Source organism: Cornus florida, unplaced genomic scaffold, assembly GCF_030987335.1.
Source record: "Cornus florida cultivar Cherokee Brave unplaced genomic scaffold, ASM3098733v1 CherokeeBrave_3.0.0_Hap2_Chr08, whole genome shotgun sequence".
Lineage (NCBI taxonomy): Eukaryota > Viridiplantae > Streptophyta > Magnoliopsida > Cornales > Cornaceae > Cornus > Cornus florida.
In genome coordinates this window covers 9296966-9313027 of record NW_026775578.1, presented here as the reverse complement: position 1 = coordinate 9313027, position 16062 = coordinate 9296966, and the positions used below count along the sequence as shown (strand labels likewise).

Below are 16062 nucleotides of genomic sequence, written 5' to 3'. Positions count from 1 at the left end.
TAGGCCAATATAGTCCTTAGGCACTATTTGGGTCAGCCAAACTGTGCCTACGGACTATATTATTTATTTACTGAATTTTTTTTAAAAATAAAAAGACCACAAAAGTACAGAACAGGTTGTGGGAGCAACTGGTAAGCAAAAAATTTCAAAAAAAAAAAAAATTAAGCGATCGCGGGCTGATTCGCCAGGTCAGCGAGGAAGCCCGTGACCTCAAATGGGCCACCCTCTTTTAACCAAGGCCGCTGTGGCCTGCATTTGGCCCATTGTCATTAAAAAAGGAGTCTATTTATTTTTATTATTAAACCATGTGGGCCTCGGCACCGGCCCTTATATGGTTTGGAGCCTTGCAGCCCAATCAGTATAGTCCCAACCGCGACACATCTCTCCATAGTTGCACTACTGGCTTCGACAGCGGCTGTGAAGGATCCGCCAAAACCACTCATCCCCTTCTTCAGTTCCTCTTCTCTCGTTCTCCGATCGACACCGGTGAGTGACCACGATCGTCACTTCCTCTTTCCGGTGACTCTTATCTACACTTCCCTCACTATCTTTCCCTGTAGTGATTGATCGACTGTGCCTCAAAGCCCTACATCATTTTCTCATTCTTTTGGAAGAATAGGATCAAAGTTCACAGAAAGTTGATATTCCTAAGGTAAGAAACTACTAATTCGACCTACAACATGAAAAATTAGGGTTTCTGTTTCCAAAGTTGGTGGATTTGAATACTATATAAGTGTTTTTTTAATGAATATTTTTGAATGAAAAATCTAAAAAATCATATATTTCAATTTCTAGGTTTTTTGCTATTTTGATGTGTACTGCAAATTATATGGAGCTTATATATGTATTAACTAAAGTGTTTGCTTAATTAAATGTTGTATTGTGGTTGTGATGATTGAATATTAGGAGAAGATGATAGTATAAAAATGGAAACCCCTGCTACTTAAACTGTTGATTGGTTTCGTTGGACATTATTTTGTGTGTTTTTTAAATTTCAAATGACTTATTATGATTTGGAGATAAAAGCTGGTACTTTGGTTTTCTTTTACAATCTTGATCTCGAGCTCATGCTTGAGTCTAAGCTTATTATCGAGCTCGAGCTCACCAAATTAAACGAGCTAACAAGCTGATCCTGATCTTTCTCAATTATAGACTAGCCGAACTTGAAAACTAATGCCCAAGCTCAAACACTCTTGTTGCATGTTCGAGCTGAGCTCAAACAGGCCCCTAGTGGGCTCGGCTTGTATGCAGCCGTAAATGTAGTGTGAGGGCCAGAGTTAGTTTAAAGCAACCAAATAATCAATTAATATCTGAGCACTGTGGGTTTGATTATTTGGCTAGATTCCATTAACTCAATTTTTAATAATTGGCTCAAACATGAAGTGTTAACTTAACAACGAGTTGATCCTCAAAAGACAAGTGTTAACTTAATAGTAAATGCTTAATTTGCTATATAATTGTAGGAATTTGTTATTAAATATATAATTTGTAATTGGTAGAAGTTACTTGAAGCAGTGCCTTTTCTTCCTTTCTCTTACATTCTTCTAAATGATCCATTAAAAATAGAATTTGAAAAAAGAAAAAAAAAATTGTACAATGATTCCGTTTTCAGGAAGTCAAGAAAGCCTGCTTCCTAATCGACTTCCCAGAGGCGGTTAATTCATTGAAGTGAAAATTCCCAAACCATTCTAAAGTTGTCCCTTTCCATATATTTATTTTAAAATTTTATTTCCTATCAGAATAAACATAGGGATCCAATCACTAGGATTATTAACGAATAAGAAGTGTGAGAATTGAAAGATTTGATTCTCTTTTATGGCAATCCAGGGTAGCACTTCACTATATATGAATATGATGGAACCCCTTTTTCAATTATAAATATTTTGAATTATAAATATTAAAGGGCACTTCCTCCTATTTTGTGTCAAATTCACATTGAAAAAAAAGAAGAAGAAATATTTGTTCTCTCCTATGGCCTTCAAAAGTTGGAAATTTCTTCTGTATATTCATCCACCCAACAAACGGAATGCTACTGAAAATAGATTGTTTCATATACGTGTGTACATGTATAAGAAACATAAAATTATATAAAAATACTAAGATAGATTATTTTTGAATTACTTAGTCATTTATAATCCCTCTTATCGCTTGTAGATGGCCAGATGGGATGAGATTCTGTCCCTTCCTGTACAGAACCCTCCAACCTTGGAGTTTTCTTCTGTTGATCTTGTGTGGTCTAAGGTGGAAGGTTGGCGTGACAATATAGATAGAGTTGCTTTAATACCCTTTGCCAGAGTGGACGATTTTGTGAGGGGAGAATCAGCAAATAAAGACTGCCCAACGAGATTTCATGTGGAAGCCAGGAGGCGGAGGCCTCCAGAGATGGTTTACAAGCTAAAGGTTGATGGCATTCTTGAATATATACTGTAAGTTTTCATTTTTTATTTTCAAAATTCTTAAAGATGTTTCGTGTCTTTTAAAATTTAAGTGTTCCTGTTGAAATGTGTAGGTATTGGTGTTCCTTTGGCCCAGATGACCACAGAAAGGGTGGCGTTGTCAGACCAAGCAGGAGTACTTATGTCCCAAAAAAAAAATCTGCCGGTCGTCCAAATACAAAGAGGGGGTGCACCTGCCACTTTATTGTAAAACGTTTAATTGCGGAGCCATCAGTAGCTCTTATCATATATAATCAGGATAAGCATGTGGATAAGAAAGGTTTGCCATGCCATGGCCCGCAGGACAAGAAGGCAGCTGGAACGCGTGCTATGTATGCCCCATATATCTCAGAGGATCTCCGCCTCCGTGTCTTATCTCTATTGTATGTTGGTGTTTCCGTGGAAACCATAATGCAAAGACACAACGAATCAGTGGAGAAACAAGGGGGGCCATGTAACCGTGATGACCTTTTAACCCACAGGTACGTCCGGAGGCAGGAGAGGAGCATCCGACGTTCAACATATGAATTAGATGCAGATGATGCAGTCAGCGTCAGCATGTGGGTTGAAAGCCACCAGAGTCAAGTTTTTTTCTACGAAGATTTCTCGGATTCTGACCCATTCGTCTTGGGTATTCAAACAGAGTGGCAGTTGCAACAAATGATTCGGTTTGGCAACCGCGGCCTCGTGGCTTCTGATTCAAGGTTTGGAACAAATAAATTGAAGGTTTGTTTTATCAATTTGAATGTTATACACTTTGTTCCCCCCCTCCCTTTCAATTTTACATTTTCAATGTACCAGGCAGTTTAATTCCATTAGAATCTTATGGAGCTCTTATCTGCAATTTCATATAGTATCCCGTTCTCAGTCTTGTTGTGTTCAACTCGGACAACAAGGCCATTCCAGTAGCATGGATAATAGCACCAAAATTTGCAAGCATAGATGGGAATAGATGGATGAGGGCTCTTTACAATCGAGTTCGGTCTAAAGATCCTACATGGAAATTGGCTGGATTCATAGTAGATGACCCTTTTTCTGATGTCCTCACAATCAGGTTGGCTGCTAAGTTCTTCACTCTGATTTATTAGAGATGATTAGATACTTTAAGATAATTTATTTACAATTCCTGGGCAATAGTCTAGAAAGGATGCAATCAGCACCTGATAGCTGCCTACTTGATTAATATAGTTCATGTTGAGTAGTGTGTGCATCTGAGATCATGTTCAGTAATTGAGCGGGGTTGGTTCATGAAGCCTATACCTTGATGAAATCGGATTCAGTTGACCTCAACCTGTACTTCCATTATTGCCAAATGAAAATTATTGAATGGGTCCGGATAAGATGATACCAGATGGACCACTTGACATCTGTAACCTGTAATAGTCCCTTTGTGCCTGCTTAATTCTGAGCAGAAATGCTCATCAATTTTGACTATACTGCTGATGCACCACCTCTTGTATTTTTATTGGTCAAATAGTTGTTTCTATGATGTGATGCTAACCATCTAAAGAATAGAAGTTCTAGGTATAGCATTGCTCATGGAAAACGTCCAAGAACAAGCTGAATGGTATGCTGTTCTGTTTTTGGTTTACATCTGGTCCAAGAGGTGGCATCAGACGGTTCAGATCGATCAGCGGGCATACAACTGATTGTAACAGGCCATTGTAGAATGTGCAACTAAAATATCCACTTTGTTTTTCTACCGAATGTTACTTGCATTAATTGGTGTGGTATATTTTTGTCTATATGTTACTCAGGGAAGTGTTTCAATGCTCTGTATTGTTATGCTTTTGGCGGGTTCGTCATGCATGGCACAAAAACTTAGTACAGAGATGTTCAGAAATCGAGATGCGTGTTGAGATATCAAGACGGCTTGGTCAAGCAGTTTATAACATCTGCAGAGGACATGGAACTGTTGATTTGTTTGAGGATTTTATGGAAGATTTTATCGATGCCTCAGATTTTATGGATTACTTTAAAGCGGTTTGGTATCCTAAAATAGGTTAGACACTATCTCTTAAAAGAACAATACTTTTTAATTAACTAATTTGGTAGCATTTGTATCTCTCATTCCAACTTATCAGCATCTGTTGCCACCATTGATTGAGATCAATAAATTAGTGAGAACACTTGTTGGATGGACCATAATCCCAAAAAATTTTATTTCCTTGTGAGCTGAATCAAATTAAAAAATATAGTCAGAATTTGATTAGGTTGGTGCTCCTAGCTTATTTATGGGGAATATGATCTATCCTGAGAAGTTGGCTTACTAATTGGGTGGCCAAGCATCATTTTGTAAGCCTGTAAGGAGGTCATGTTAATTTCCTGGATAGGCTGGATGAATGATACATACAAAGTTTTACTATTAATCTATTATAGCTTGAAGTCTGGTGTTTTTTTTTTTTGTTGTTCCTTTATATTTTATTTTTCCTCACTTCTGCCTTATGTGAGTGCCACCTCTCTCTCCAGGGTTCTGGAGTACTGCGCTTAAATCACTTCCACTTGCCAGCCAGGAGACTTGTGCAGCAATGGAGTTTTATCACAACCAACTGAAGCTCAGGTTGGTAAATGAGAAGGACTCTAGTGTTTATCAACGTGCTGATTGGTTGGTTGATAAGTTGGGTACTAAAGTGCATTCATACTTCTGGCTTGACGAGTATTCAGGAAAGGATGATTTCACACGATACTGGAAAGATGAATGGTTGAGTGGTTTAACATCTTGGCGCAAATCATTGAAGATTTCAGACTCTGATGTTGTCATGGAGGGTAAATGTGCGAAAGTTATTGACCAGGAAGATCGAAACAGAGCTCATGTTATTTGGAACCCAGGATCAGAGTATGCAATCTGTGATTGCAGTTGGGCAGAAATGGGTAACCTGTGTGAGCATGTATTCAAAATTATTAAAGTTTGTCGTGATAAAGGGTGCAGTTTGCCATCTACCTGTATGTTTCAATATCACCAGGCTTTGGTTAAGATGCTACACTGCCCACCTCATGACTCTTTGATTCGAGATCATGCTGTTTCTCTAGCAATATGGGTTCAGATGCAGTTAAATGCACAAGTTGACCTGGATAACAGCCACACTAATGTAGATCCTGCCGAGCAACAAATTGTAGGGCCAGTAGTTATACCGAGTCAAGATAGAGATGTAGTAAATGAAATCCATGGTAATAAAGAGAACATTCCCCACACAGAGGATGGTTCTCCAGACTGTATTACGGGTGATTTGGTTGGCGACTTGATTAATCATTGTGACTCTTTCACTGAGATGGAAGTTGACCCATCATCCATCCATACCTCTGCATCCAGATTATTTTCTATTGATGGGGTTGTATCTGCTGATGTCACAGAGAATGGGGATAGTGTTTTGATTGATGCAGGTATAGACATAACTAGGAATTTTCCTTCTGCAGATGATTTATTTAAAAATCTGAATGGTTTTGATGATGATATCATGGAGAAAGACACTGGTGAAGAAAACATGATGGATTTGGTGCCACAGTCTGAACATGTCCCTCTGTCAACAACGGAGTCTCTAGAGCAATGCACGAGGATCCATCAGAATGATGTTTGCAGCAATGATGCAGAACCATCAGCAATTCCTAATGTAGAAAATATTGATCCCAAAAGCAATAATATTTCCCTGCATTTACGCATGCCCGTCAATCCCCAGCTTGTTGATATGGTTGAAGCTTCAAGTGTAAACAAAGAGAGTGGAGGGGCAGATTTGCAGCGTGAGAATGGAAGTACAATTGAGAAGCTCTCCCCAAAAGGTGACCATGTTTCCTCAGAAACGGTTCAAGACAACATGGTAGAAGATTCTAATCTTTGTGATGTTGCCCATAGAGATGGCAGCCTGATGGAAATGTGTCCAAAAGCAATTCAAGATTCCTCTTCAAAGTCAGTTTCTAGCGAGCAACAACCCCTTGTTGAGCTTGCAACACATGGAGCTGAGATCTCTGCAAAGCTATCTTCTAGCGATAAAAAATGTGGGGCTCAAAATGGTGTTGCTGATAATGGTTGCCATGATGAGGCGATCAGTCAGCATGATATTGTCAATGTTGCAAATGATACCCTTACTAAAGGAAATATTTCAGGGAAGTGCGCCCATGTCTCTCCAGCAAGAACGAATTCTAATGAGCATCAGAATGCTGTCAATGCTGCAGTTTGTGATGGCTAAAAGAGGTTCAAAACTTCAATCTCTCTCAACCCATGTACATAGTATTGATGAACCTGAACTATTTTTTAACCGGTTCAGCCAGTTAGTTCTTTTACTGATTTTCTTCATTGTTGAGCCCTTCTATGAGTGAGAGAGCCCCCTTTTTGACTGCTTAGGCTGGATTACAGATTGATCCTGTACTTATGTACTACTGAACTTTGTTGCAATTGTGAAAAAAGTGGGTGATAGAAAATATGCAAGAGAATGAAATGGGTAGGAGGGAAACAACAAATCAATTTGTGATTGTATACTTGATGTTGATACGATTGTTATTAGGGGAGCAAAGGTGCATTAATATCCAATATATGTACAATTATTCTTCTCCAAAATTTTCTGCCTGTTTCTTGGACAATTCTTGTGCCTTTGGCAGCTTGCCTCCTGAACTATTCATTCAGAAATTTTCCTTCACAAGCTCATACCCATTAAGCCATTCCTTGCTTTATTTTTTGGGTAAATGTTGTGCAATGTCTTTAACCTACTAAAATACCTTACCTTAGGAACAGTCCATGATATCTAGCGTGGCCATGTTTTTGGCTGTAATTAATGAGCATGGCTATTGTTGTATCAGCACGGGAACTTGACAGTTCACTAGGGAGGATCCAATACGAAACTTTATGCCTAGGTTTATCTATTGAAACTTTATCACATGGTTCGCCGTATCTGTCGATACGCGATTGTCTTTCAAGATCCTATACCGGTCGGTTCGGCCAATTTATAATGATTTTGTCCGTTACACCTCAACTGCGACTAATACTGCAGACCATGCTTTATCATTTATATTTATAACACTTCTCAGGTCAATCTCATCCTTTATAAATTAGGGTTTGTCACCCTTAATTGTTCTTTTTCATTTGGATAAAATTGGTAACTGCATGCGATCCACCGTACCTAGGCACTTGGACCGGTCTAATAGCCTACAAATTGAGCTCAGAAATCTGCATTTACTACACATATAGTCAAATACTTGTTACCAGTTAGACACACAAATTGAACCCAAGAATCTGCATTTCCTAACCAACTGCTACAAGAGGAGACTTACCCTCACCTCGGATCTTGATGGGAAGTGAATTGGGCATATGTGGGTTGAGTGTTAGTCTTACCTAATAGTTTATGTTTTTGGAACGGATTGTGAAGAAACACCTACCTGTTATAGTTGGTATCAAAGTCAGACTCAATCCTTAATTTGGTGTTTTGCCAAGTGCTTAGCCCGGAAATATGTCCGAATGACCAACCCATGGACAGGGTGGCTAATTATAACAAAACAATTCAAATTGAGGTGCTAGCTTGATAATTATACATCAGTTGAGCATTAGCTTGCTACACACTCCACCCAATTAGGAATGTGAGTCCAAGACATAGTTGGATGTCATGATTACTTTTTAAGAAGTCTATGGTGGCCAATTATAACAAAACAATTCAAATTGAGGTGCTAGCTTGATAATTATACATCAGTTGAGCATTAGCTTGCTACACACTCCACCCAATTAGGAATGTGAGTCCAAGACATAGTTGGATGTCATGATTGCTTTTTAAGAATGTACGCAATCAATTTCTTTCTCCCTCTTTAGAATAAAACTCTCTTCATTCTCCAATTGCAAATCAATTATTGAATTGTTTTAACCAAAAGAAATGTTTAGAACTGTCAGTCGATTTCATTTCATTCCTGCATTTTTTATTTCATCTCTCATTGTTGACATTATCTACAGGTATGTGCCACCCTAGAAAGATTTCTTTTGACGCGCTCTTCTGATCGGTTTTCTTGCACATGCACCCATGTAACACAGTCGCCATGATTTGCTGCTGCTGTTTCTTCCTCTTAACTTTTTATTTTTTTATTTTTTGATAATTAATAGGAGCATGTTTTGCTCTCGCTGATGCCAAGAGTCATCATATAAATTAAGGTAAAGTACAGAGACACCTCTGAAAATTAGGATAAGAGATATGCGGATGAAAATTTGCCTATTTTTGGACAACCACACGCCCTCGTGAAATTTGCCATCCAAACATAACTTTGAAACATGTGAAAAGTTCATTTTAACCTCACTATTTTATTAATTTTAATTATAAAATATCAAAATACTTAAATAACCTAAGTTCCCTCAGCACCCAATCAATCCTACAATCACCGTGGCCACTACCACCTCCTCCCACCGTAGCCACAGTCTGTCCACCGCAACCTCCACCCCTTCTCTCTCTCTCTCTCCACAGCAACCTCCACGCCAATCAGTTCTCCTGTCCACCACAACCTCCACCCCTTCTTTCGTTCTCCACTACCACCTCCTCCCACCATGGCCACCTTGATGTGTCTAAGACCCTAGTTGTGGCTCCAGAGATCTATAGCGGACGGTAGAGAGCAACGGCAGCGGCAGAGAAGTGATGATCTGCGAGGGGTTAACAGCACCGGAAAAAAGGCTGAAGGATGAGCGCGTAGGCACGTTCGGCGTGAGTTAGATCTACTCGTGGGAGCGTGTCGGGCGCGTGGGTGGTGATGATGAACTCCGTCGTCGCCGTTGCTCGTCACTGCCTTGTGTGTGTGTGCGTGTAAATTGTGTTTCACCAGTTTACTTACATATGGCCACCAGTTTTGTGTGCCCTATGATGTGCGAGACAATGCTATCTATTGGCATACTGGAAATTTGTTGACAATGCACCTTCATTTGCCCTCGTGACATACTCTGAGAATCTGTGTGACAGTATGTGCGTTTGTGTTGGTGTTGGGGTGAAAGAAGAGAGAACAAAGAGAAGAGAAGGAAAGGAATTGTGGGTATCAGGTTATAAAGATCATTTTAAAATTTAAATTGGTTAATATAAAAGTCAAAGAACAAAAATATCAATTTATTATCCTTATATTTTTTCTTTCACTCGTAATATGGGGAAGAAGTGGACTCTATAAGTACTACTAATTGAGTTGCGGAATCTTCTTAAGATATTTTCTTCCGAAGTTTTGTTATAACATCTATAACTGCTTTCGATTTTGGTGGACAACCCAGTAAATAAAAGAAAAAATAAATAAATAAAAATAAAGTAAAAGAATTCAGATTCTAAACGAATAAATTCAAACATACGGGGTGTCTTCATTACTGTATCAAATTTTCAATGGCTGTTGCTATACTTTACCGTTGTCTAGAGAATCTGCTATGTGGCAATTGCACATACGTTGAAGGCTTTGAATGCTAAACCCACAGATCTGGACAGAAATTGCATTTTTCTGACCTAATTAATTGATGTGGTTGTTTGGGCTTTCTGGCAATCAGAGAAGAAAGTCAAGGTAACTAATTGTACAATGTAACAATGTTTTTAAACTACTTTAAAAAACCGTTTAAATTGGGAACCGCCCATGATAACCAAGCGTGTTGGCTGTAGTTAAAATGAAAATGAGCATGGCTGATGTTCTATCCAAGATCTGTCAACTGATTAAACGAGCATTTTCCTAACTTGTACTCTTACATCAATGGAAAGTCATTGGAGGGATGTTTATTAGCTACTTTTGTGAATTATGATCCTTCTTGTCGTTTAAATTAAAAAAAGTGAGAGAACACTTCCTTTTGATTAGATCAATGTTTCCCCTTTGATTTTTGTTTTCAGGTTACATGGTGGGGGCAGTTGAATGTAGTAGTAATAATCACCATTGCTGCTCAAGGGTAGGATTAAAATACATGATTTTGGGAACTTCAGGAAACAAAATAAGTTGAACCTGAAAGCAATGCAACCAAAACTGGTTCTTTCACCTGGTTCTTTCAGGAAAACAAAAAACACAATAATATAAGAGAGAATAATAAGTCAACTATCCTTCAACGAATCAACGGTGTGTTCACAACCGTGTACACATATTGCTATGAAACCAGGATAAGCCACAAACCACAAAGAAACCATGTATTGAGGAGAATGTAAAACTTAAAACTGCACAATTCAATTTTTAGAAATGCTTTATACGCCACTATACCAACAAAGAGGTTTTTCGGTTTCAATGTATCATTGAGTAGAAGAGAGGCAATTGACTATTAACTTGTTATCCAAATAACAAGATAAATGTGAAATCAATCATACACTTAAAACCTGGGAGTAAAAGAGACTGATATGAGAAAAACAGATCATATCAAGAAGAAGTTAAACAACTAGTACACTTAAGATGAAAAAACCAAATTCATCCAGCGACAGTGACGACCACTTGGAATGATCACATATATAGTAAGAAGAAAAAGGGAGAAAATGAACTAATTTACAAATAGATATACAATACTATAGTATTTCAAAGAAATTGAGATTGCATAAAAACTATAAGCAGTATCATATTATTTCCCGTTTAATTACTATTAGTCGGTTTCTAAAGAACAAAATTGCATACAAACTATAACTAGTATTATATTGTTCCTCGTTTAATTACTATTTGTCAGTTTAATTACTATTAGTCAGTTTCAATAACTATTGTGTTTGGTTAGTTGACCCATTCCTTTAGTTAATTTGTATTCTGAGTGCTAATCCGGCCAGCTTCATTTGTTAAGGCACATACTTGCCCAACAAAAAAGAATGAATAAATCTACACTTTCACGCGATAATATTCATTATATGATTTCTTTGGCATTTAAATTCAGAAAAGTATGTTACACGATTTACTTTCAGTTAAATCCAGAAACACAAGCTATTCATTGCTGAAATCACATCTATTTTCGCTTCACAGATAGTATATAACATCAAAGAAACTCATCTGAAGCTCAACAGGCAAAAAACTCCTAGATACACTGCATTTTTCATGGAATTGAGGTTTTCAACCAACAAATCATCTTCTAAATTTTCCTCATCAGAGAAAAAAATTTCAGCTTTATATTCATTATACTTCATTCAAGAAGAAGAAAAAAGAAAAAGATTAATTGGTTAGAAATTAATACCTAAGATTTGTTTTTTGGCTAGCAAGTTAAGTAGACAACCAAACCAAGCAAAAGAGTTGAGATTATAGAAGAGAATTCCGGTGAAATTGACAATTACAGATTGCAGCAGCATCCTCAAGAATTAACATTGCAAGAAGTTCCAACCTTTTTCTTCACAAGCCCCCATACCCATTAAATAAAAAAATTGTAAATAATATATCACATAAACACAGTTCCAACCACAACAAGAAGAAAAACAGAATGAAACCAAAAGCTACCCAAATCCTGATATTGATTGAAGAGAAGAGCATCATTACAGGCAGGCAAAAGTTTTTGCAAATCAGATATTGCTAAATTTTAAGTAACATACAACTCTACAGCCAGTAATGGTGTACTTTGATTCCGAAATCATGATTACAACAGCATTAAAAACGAACCGCAAACAACTTTCAATGTAAGTAGCAAAATAAAAGCAGTAATAAAACCAGAGAATAAGAAAACAGAATCAAGAAGACGAAGAAGTGAGTCGCAGGCACGTGTCAGCTAGAGCGCTTGGAAGAAGAAGAAGAAGAAGAAGATGAAGACGAAACCAAATTCCTCCAGAGATAGCGACCGCTCGCCATGTCCACGCAGGTCCAGAAGCCCGTCGACATTGCTGCCCAAACCTGCAATAGGAGAGGGAAATCCAAGAATTAGAGGATTTGACAGAAAAGAAAACCCTAGAAACGATAAGAAGGTAAATCGGGAACCTTGGAGGAGGATTTGTTTTGATCAGTGGGAGGATTGACGGAATCGGAGGGAGGAGGATCTCCGTCGGGAATTTGGGGTTGAGATTTGAGGTTCTTGAGTACGAAGAAGCCGGCGAGAGTGGCCGAGAGGAAGATGAGAATCAATCTGAGAGGGCACATTCTCTCTCTCTCTCTAGAGATTTAGAGAGAGAAAATCATTCCTTGCTTCCACAATCCGAAGTGAATGAGATGAGAGAGAAAGAGGGATTAGTTAATGGGGAAGGGAAGGATGAACAGCGTCATGGGATTAGTTGAATCAGTTTTGTGAATTTGTCAACAAATGTTAGGTAAGATGCGTTACTGTGCATAATCATAAAATAGTTGACGAATGACGACGGCCCCATTAGGTGAACGAGCTAAGACATGACCAATTTTTTTCATATTATTTTCTTCTCTCAAAGTTAGGGGATAATGCAATATTAATTTTAAAAGTAATGAGTACACATGCCAAATAATAATAATAATAATGACCCATTTCTTTTTCTTTTAATTGGACACATATCATAGAGATATCTGTGAGGGCTATTAACAAATTTTAAAATTGAACCTATAAAAAACAAATAAAAAAATAAAAAATATTAGACCAAGTACTTCCATTACATCCACCGCCATTTAGATGTAACATAAATTTATATTAGATCAATAATGCCAAGATATAAATTATTAAAACTAAGGCCATAGAAGTGAATGGCAATGGGTTGAAACTTCATGGTCACACGTCACATCTCATGAAACTTTGGCTCCACTATCATCAATTACTATAAATAAAAGAGAGAATTTTTGATCCCCAAAATTTTGCTTCTCTTGTTCAGATAGGGAAGTTCGTGTGGGGTAGTGTGTTATACTTTGGCCCCATTTTAGTTTACGACATCTTAGCCATACAGCTTGAATTGAAGATTCCCTGCTAGAAGGAAAATAAATAAATAAAAATGAATTGATCGCAGTATTGAGTTTGCTTTTAAATTTTCAGATGAAATCAAAGATAAAACTCAACTTCAAAGATTTCTGGGTAGCTTGAATCATATTCGCAGCCACTACAAAAATCTTGCACAGGATACAGCAATTTTGTACACCAGGTTAAGGAAATCTCCTTCCCCATGGACTTTGGATCACACCAAGGCAGTCCAGAAGATTAAACTAAGGGCCAAACAAATTCCTTGCTTAGCTCTAGCCAATTCTTCATGGTTCAAAATTGTGGAAACAGATGCCTCCAATATTGGATACGGTGGTATTCTTAAACAGAAAAATCCAAATACAGGAACAGAGGAGCTGGCTCGCTTCACTTCAGGAACTTGGAAAAATGCACAATTAAATTATTCAACCATAAAAAAGGAAATTCTTTCTTTGGTTAAATGCATTTACAAATTTCAAGATGATTTAATCAATCAGAAATTCTTGTTACGCATTGATTGTAGTGCTGCTAAACAAGTACTGGAAAAAGATGTAAAAAATTTAGTTTCCAAACAGATATTTGCTGGTTGGCAAGCTGATTTATCTGCTTTTGATTTTTCTATTGAATATATTAAAGGCAGTTCTAATTCTTTACCTGATTTTCTAACTCGCGAATTTTTGCAGGGCTCATGAATCAGCCCCCCCATGGGCAGGGCCGGGGTAATACTCCAAAGGCTCGTGGCAAAAACAAGGCTAAGGCCAAAGTGGTTATACCACTCACTGATGATCAGTTTCCATATCTGGAGCATGTTGCTGATCTGCTCAAAACTCCTTCTAAAGGAAGCAATAGTTCTCAGCAACAACAACAGAAACCAACCATGAAAGAGGTTCTTGAACAAGAAACTCCATGGATACCTAATCAGAGGTATATTCAAACAGTATTGGTACTGGATTCTCAAGATGAGCAATGGATGCCAGATCCTTGGGAAGTAAAATCCAGATATTTCCAAACTCAACAATATGCTGCACCGGATGGTCGCCATAGATATATCTATGAAGCCATTCTTACTGAAACTTCCTCTGTGGAGATGAACCACACGAAGCAATTTCCGAATTCCAAAGATAGTCCTCTTACTTATAGTAAAGCTATCTTTAAGAGGCTTATACGGCCTAGTGACTGGGGATTAAATCCCAATTTGCCCAGGAAAATATCCTATGGTCACAGTTACAATTATTGGGATTATATCTCAGCATGGACATATTCGTTCTTTTATCAAAACCCGAAGCATAGGCATTCTTGGTTCTTCAAGATATGTCCTCAATCAGTTAAGGCTGATTTCCCCAACTGGGTTATACCCTGGTGGGCTATATTTGGCCCTGATCTGGATATGTTGCCTGAATCAATCAGCAAATTATATTTGCCATGGCAACAATTTCATCCTCAATTACGAGGACAGGATAATATTCCTGTAGGGAAATCCACCCTATTGTTCTTTACTGAATTTGGAATCCCTTGGATTTGGAAATGGGATTTCCAATGTGGTTATACCACTGACAAGTTACCAGTCCTCCAGAGGATCTTTTATTACAGATGGTGGTCAGGCATGACTCAAGAGCCTATCCAAGCCCTCCTCCATCAGATCAGAAAGAAAACAATGGAATATATGGATAAGATTCCAAAGTTATCTATTCCAGAACCTGAAATCTTTAACCCATTTGAACTTGTTAAAGATATGATCAGAAAACAACAACCATTAATTACCGAAGCAGATTTAATGGTTAAATGCATGGATTTTATGAGAAATAAATTTGTTAAATCTTTTGAATCCTCTACCCCTACAGTACGAGATGATGCATCCATGGTATCAGTCTCTAGTCAGAACAGTCAAGATGGAAATCAGTTTTCTTGTCTTGCAGGTTATGCTCAGGATCCCAATGAAGATCTTAATTCCGAAGATGAGATTTCAATAGCAGATTATTGGGATTCGCTCACAGGACATTTGAAGGACAAGATGAATCCACCCAAAAAGTAAAGATTCCTCTTATCCTGCCGACAGAAGAAGCCAAAGAACTTTTCCCCAAAGTCTTTGATTCAACAGTATTTCCTTTATCAGATGTCTACTTTCCATCAGATAAGGAGACAGCACCTAGTGGTGGGCCGACCGACTGCATTATTCCAGCACACGATCCCATGCACTATGCGGACTTCAAATTATTAATTTCAAGTCCATTTTATGTATAAATAGAAGGCAATGTTCTCCTTCAATGTATCTTTCAATTTTCTTTTCTCTCCTTTGTAATATTTCTCTGTACAAGTTTGAAGTTGAATAAAGCAAGTTTTCTGTAAGTCTCTGTTTAAAGTTAAGTATTATCTGTTATTAGTTAAGTATTATCTGTAGTATTATCTGTTTACATATATCGATCATCTAAAATTGGTATCAGAGCCATGCTGGCTTAAATTCTTATTGTTAATACTTTTTAGGTTCTGGTAGCATGATTATTATAGTCATTATGTAATGAACAATATGAATATTATTCTGTCTAACTTATGTTTATCCCAGATTCAATTATGGGTCGTCCAAAAGTCGCGTTGGAATGTTTAACCCGTTTTTGCATTGAATTGCTGCACAGGGTATTGTTTCTAGTAAATCGTTGACAGACGAGTAATAGAATCTCTTTTAAGCAGAACGACGACAGAATAGTAACTTACTGTTCACTACATAATATTATAATATTTATATTATGCAGACCTACAAGTATTAACAATAATTAACAGCCATGTTACAACCCTCTTCGTCCTCCTCCTCAGGACTACAGGACAACCAGGATTCAGAACTGGTAAAAAATACTGAAGTAGTGGAAT

General features: G+C 37.6%; 2 protein-coding genes across 2 annotated transcripts; one reads left to right on the top strand and one right to left on the bottom strand.

The window, feature by feature from the left end:
- Positions 1-382: 382 nt before the first annotated feature.
- Positions 383-7071, top strand: LOC132269273 (uncharacterized). The gene is made up of 6 exons (XM_059770413.1): positions 383-652; positions 2155-2426; positions 2510-3161; positions 3290-3489; positions 4193-4437; positions 4905-7071. Exons 2-6 carry the CDS (start codon positions 2155-2157, stop codon positions 6614-6616), a joined length of 3081 nt encoding a protein of 1026 aa, XP_059626396.1. The 5' UTR covers positions 383-652; the 3' UTR covers positions 6617-7071.
- Positions 7072-11782: 4711 nt separating this feature from the next.
- LOC132269272 (uncharacterized) lies at positions 11783-12951 on the bottom strand. The gene is made up of 2 exons (XM_059770412.1): positions 12270-12951; positions 11783-12185 (listed from the first exon to the last, which is right to left on the bottom strand). Exons 1-2 carry the CDS (start codon positions 12426-12428, stop codon positions 12060-12062), a joined length of 285 nt encoding a protein of 94 aa, XP_059626395.1. The 5' UTR covers positions 12429-12951; the 3' UTR covers positions 11783-12059.
- Between the last annotated feature and the right edge of the window lie 3111 nt (positions 12952-16062).

What these genes read in the sequence shown, in the direction of transcription:
- LOC132269273 (XM_059770413.1), top strand. Translation starts at nt 2,155, where the DNA reads ATGGCCAGATGGGATGAGATTCTGTCCCTTCCTGTACAGAACCCTCCA. An exon ending in TCTGATGTCCTCACAATCAG is followed by an intron (nt 3,490 to 4,192) that starts GTTGGCTGCTAA and finishes TATGTTACTCAG; the next exon opens with GGAAGTGTTTCAATGCTCTG. An exon ending in GGTTTGGTATCCTAAAATAG is followed by an intron (nt 4,438 to 4,904) that starts GTTAGACACTAT and finishes CTCTCTCTCCAG; the next exon opens with GGTTCTGGAGTACTGCGCTT.
- LOC132269272 (XM_059770412.1), bottom strand. Translation starts at nt 12,428, where the DNA reads ATGTGCCCTCTCAGATTGATTCTCATCTTCCTCTCGGCCACTCTCGCC. An exon ending in AAAACAAATCCTCCTCCAAG is followed by an intron (nt 12,186 to 12,269) that starts GTTCCCGATTTA and finishes CTCCTATTGCAG; the next exon opens with GTTTGGGCAGCAATGTCGAC.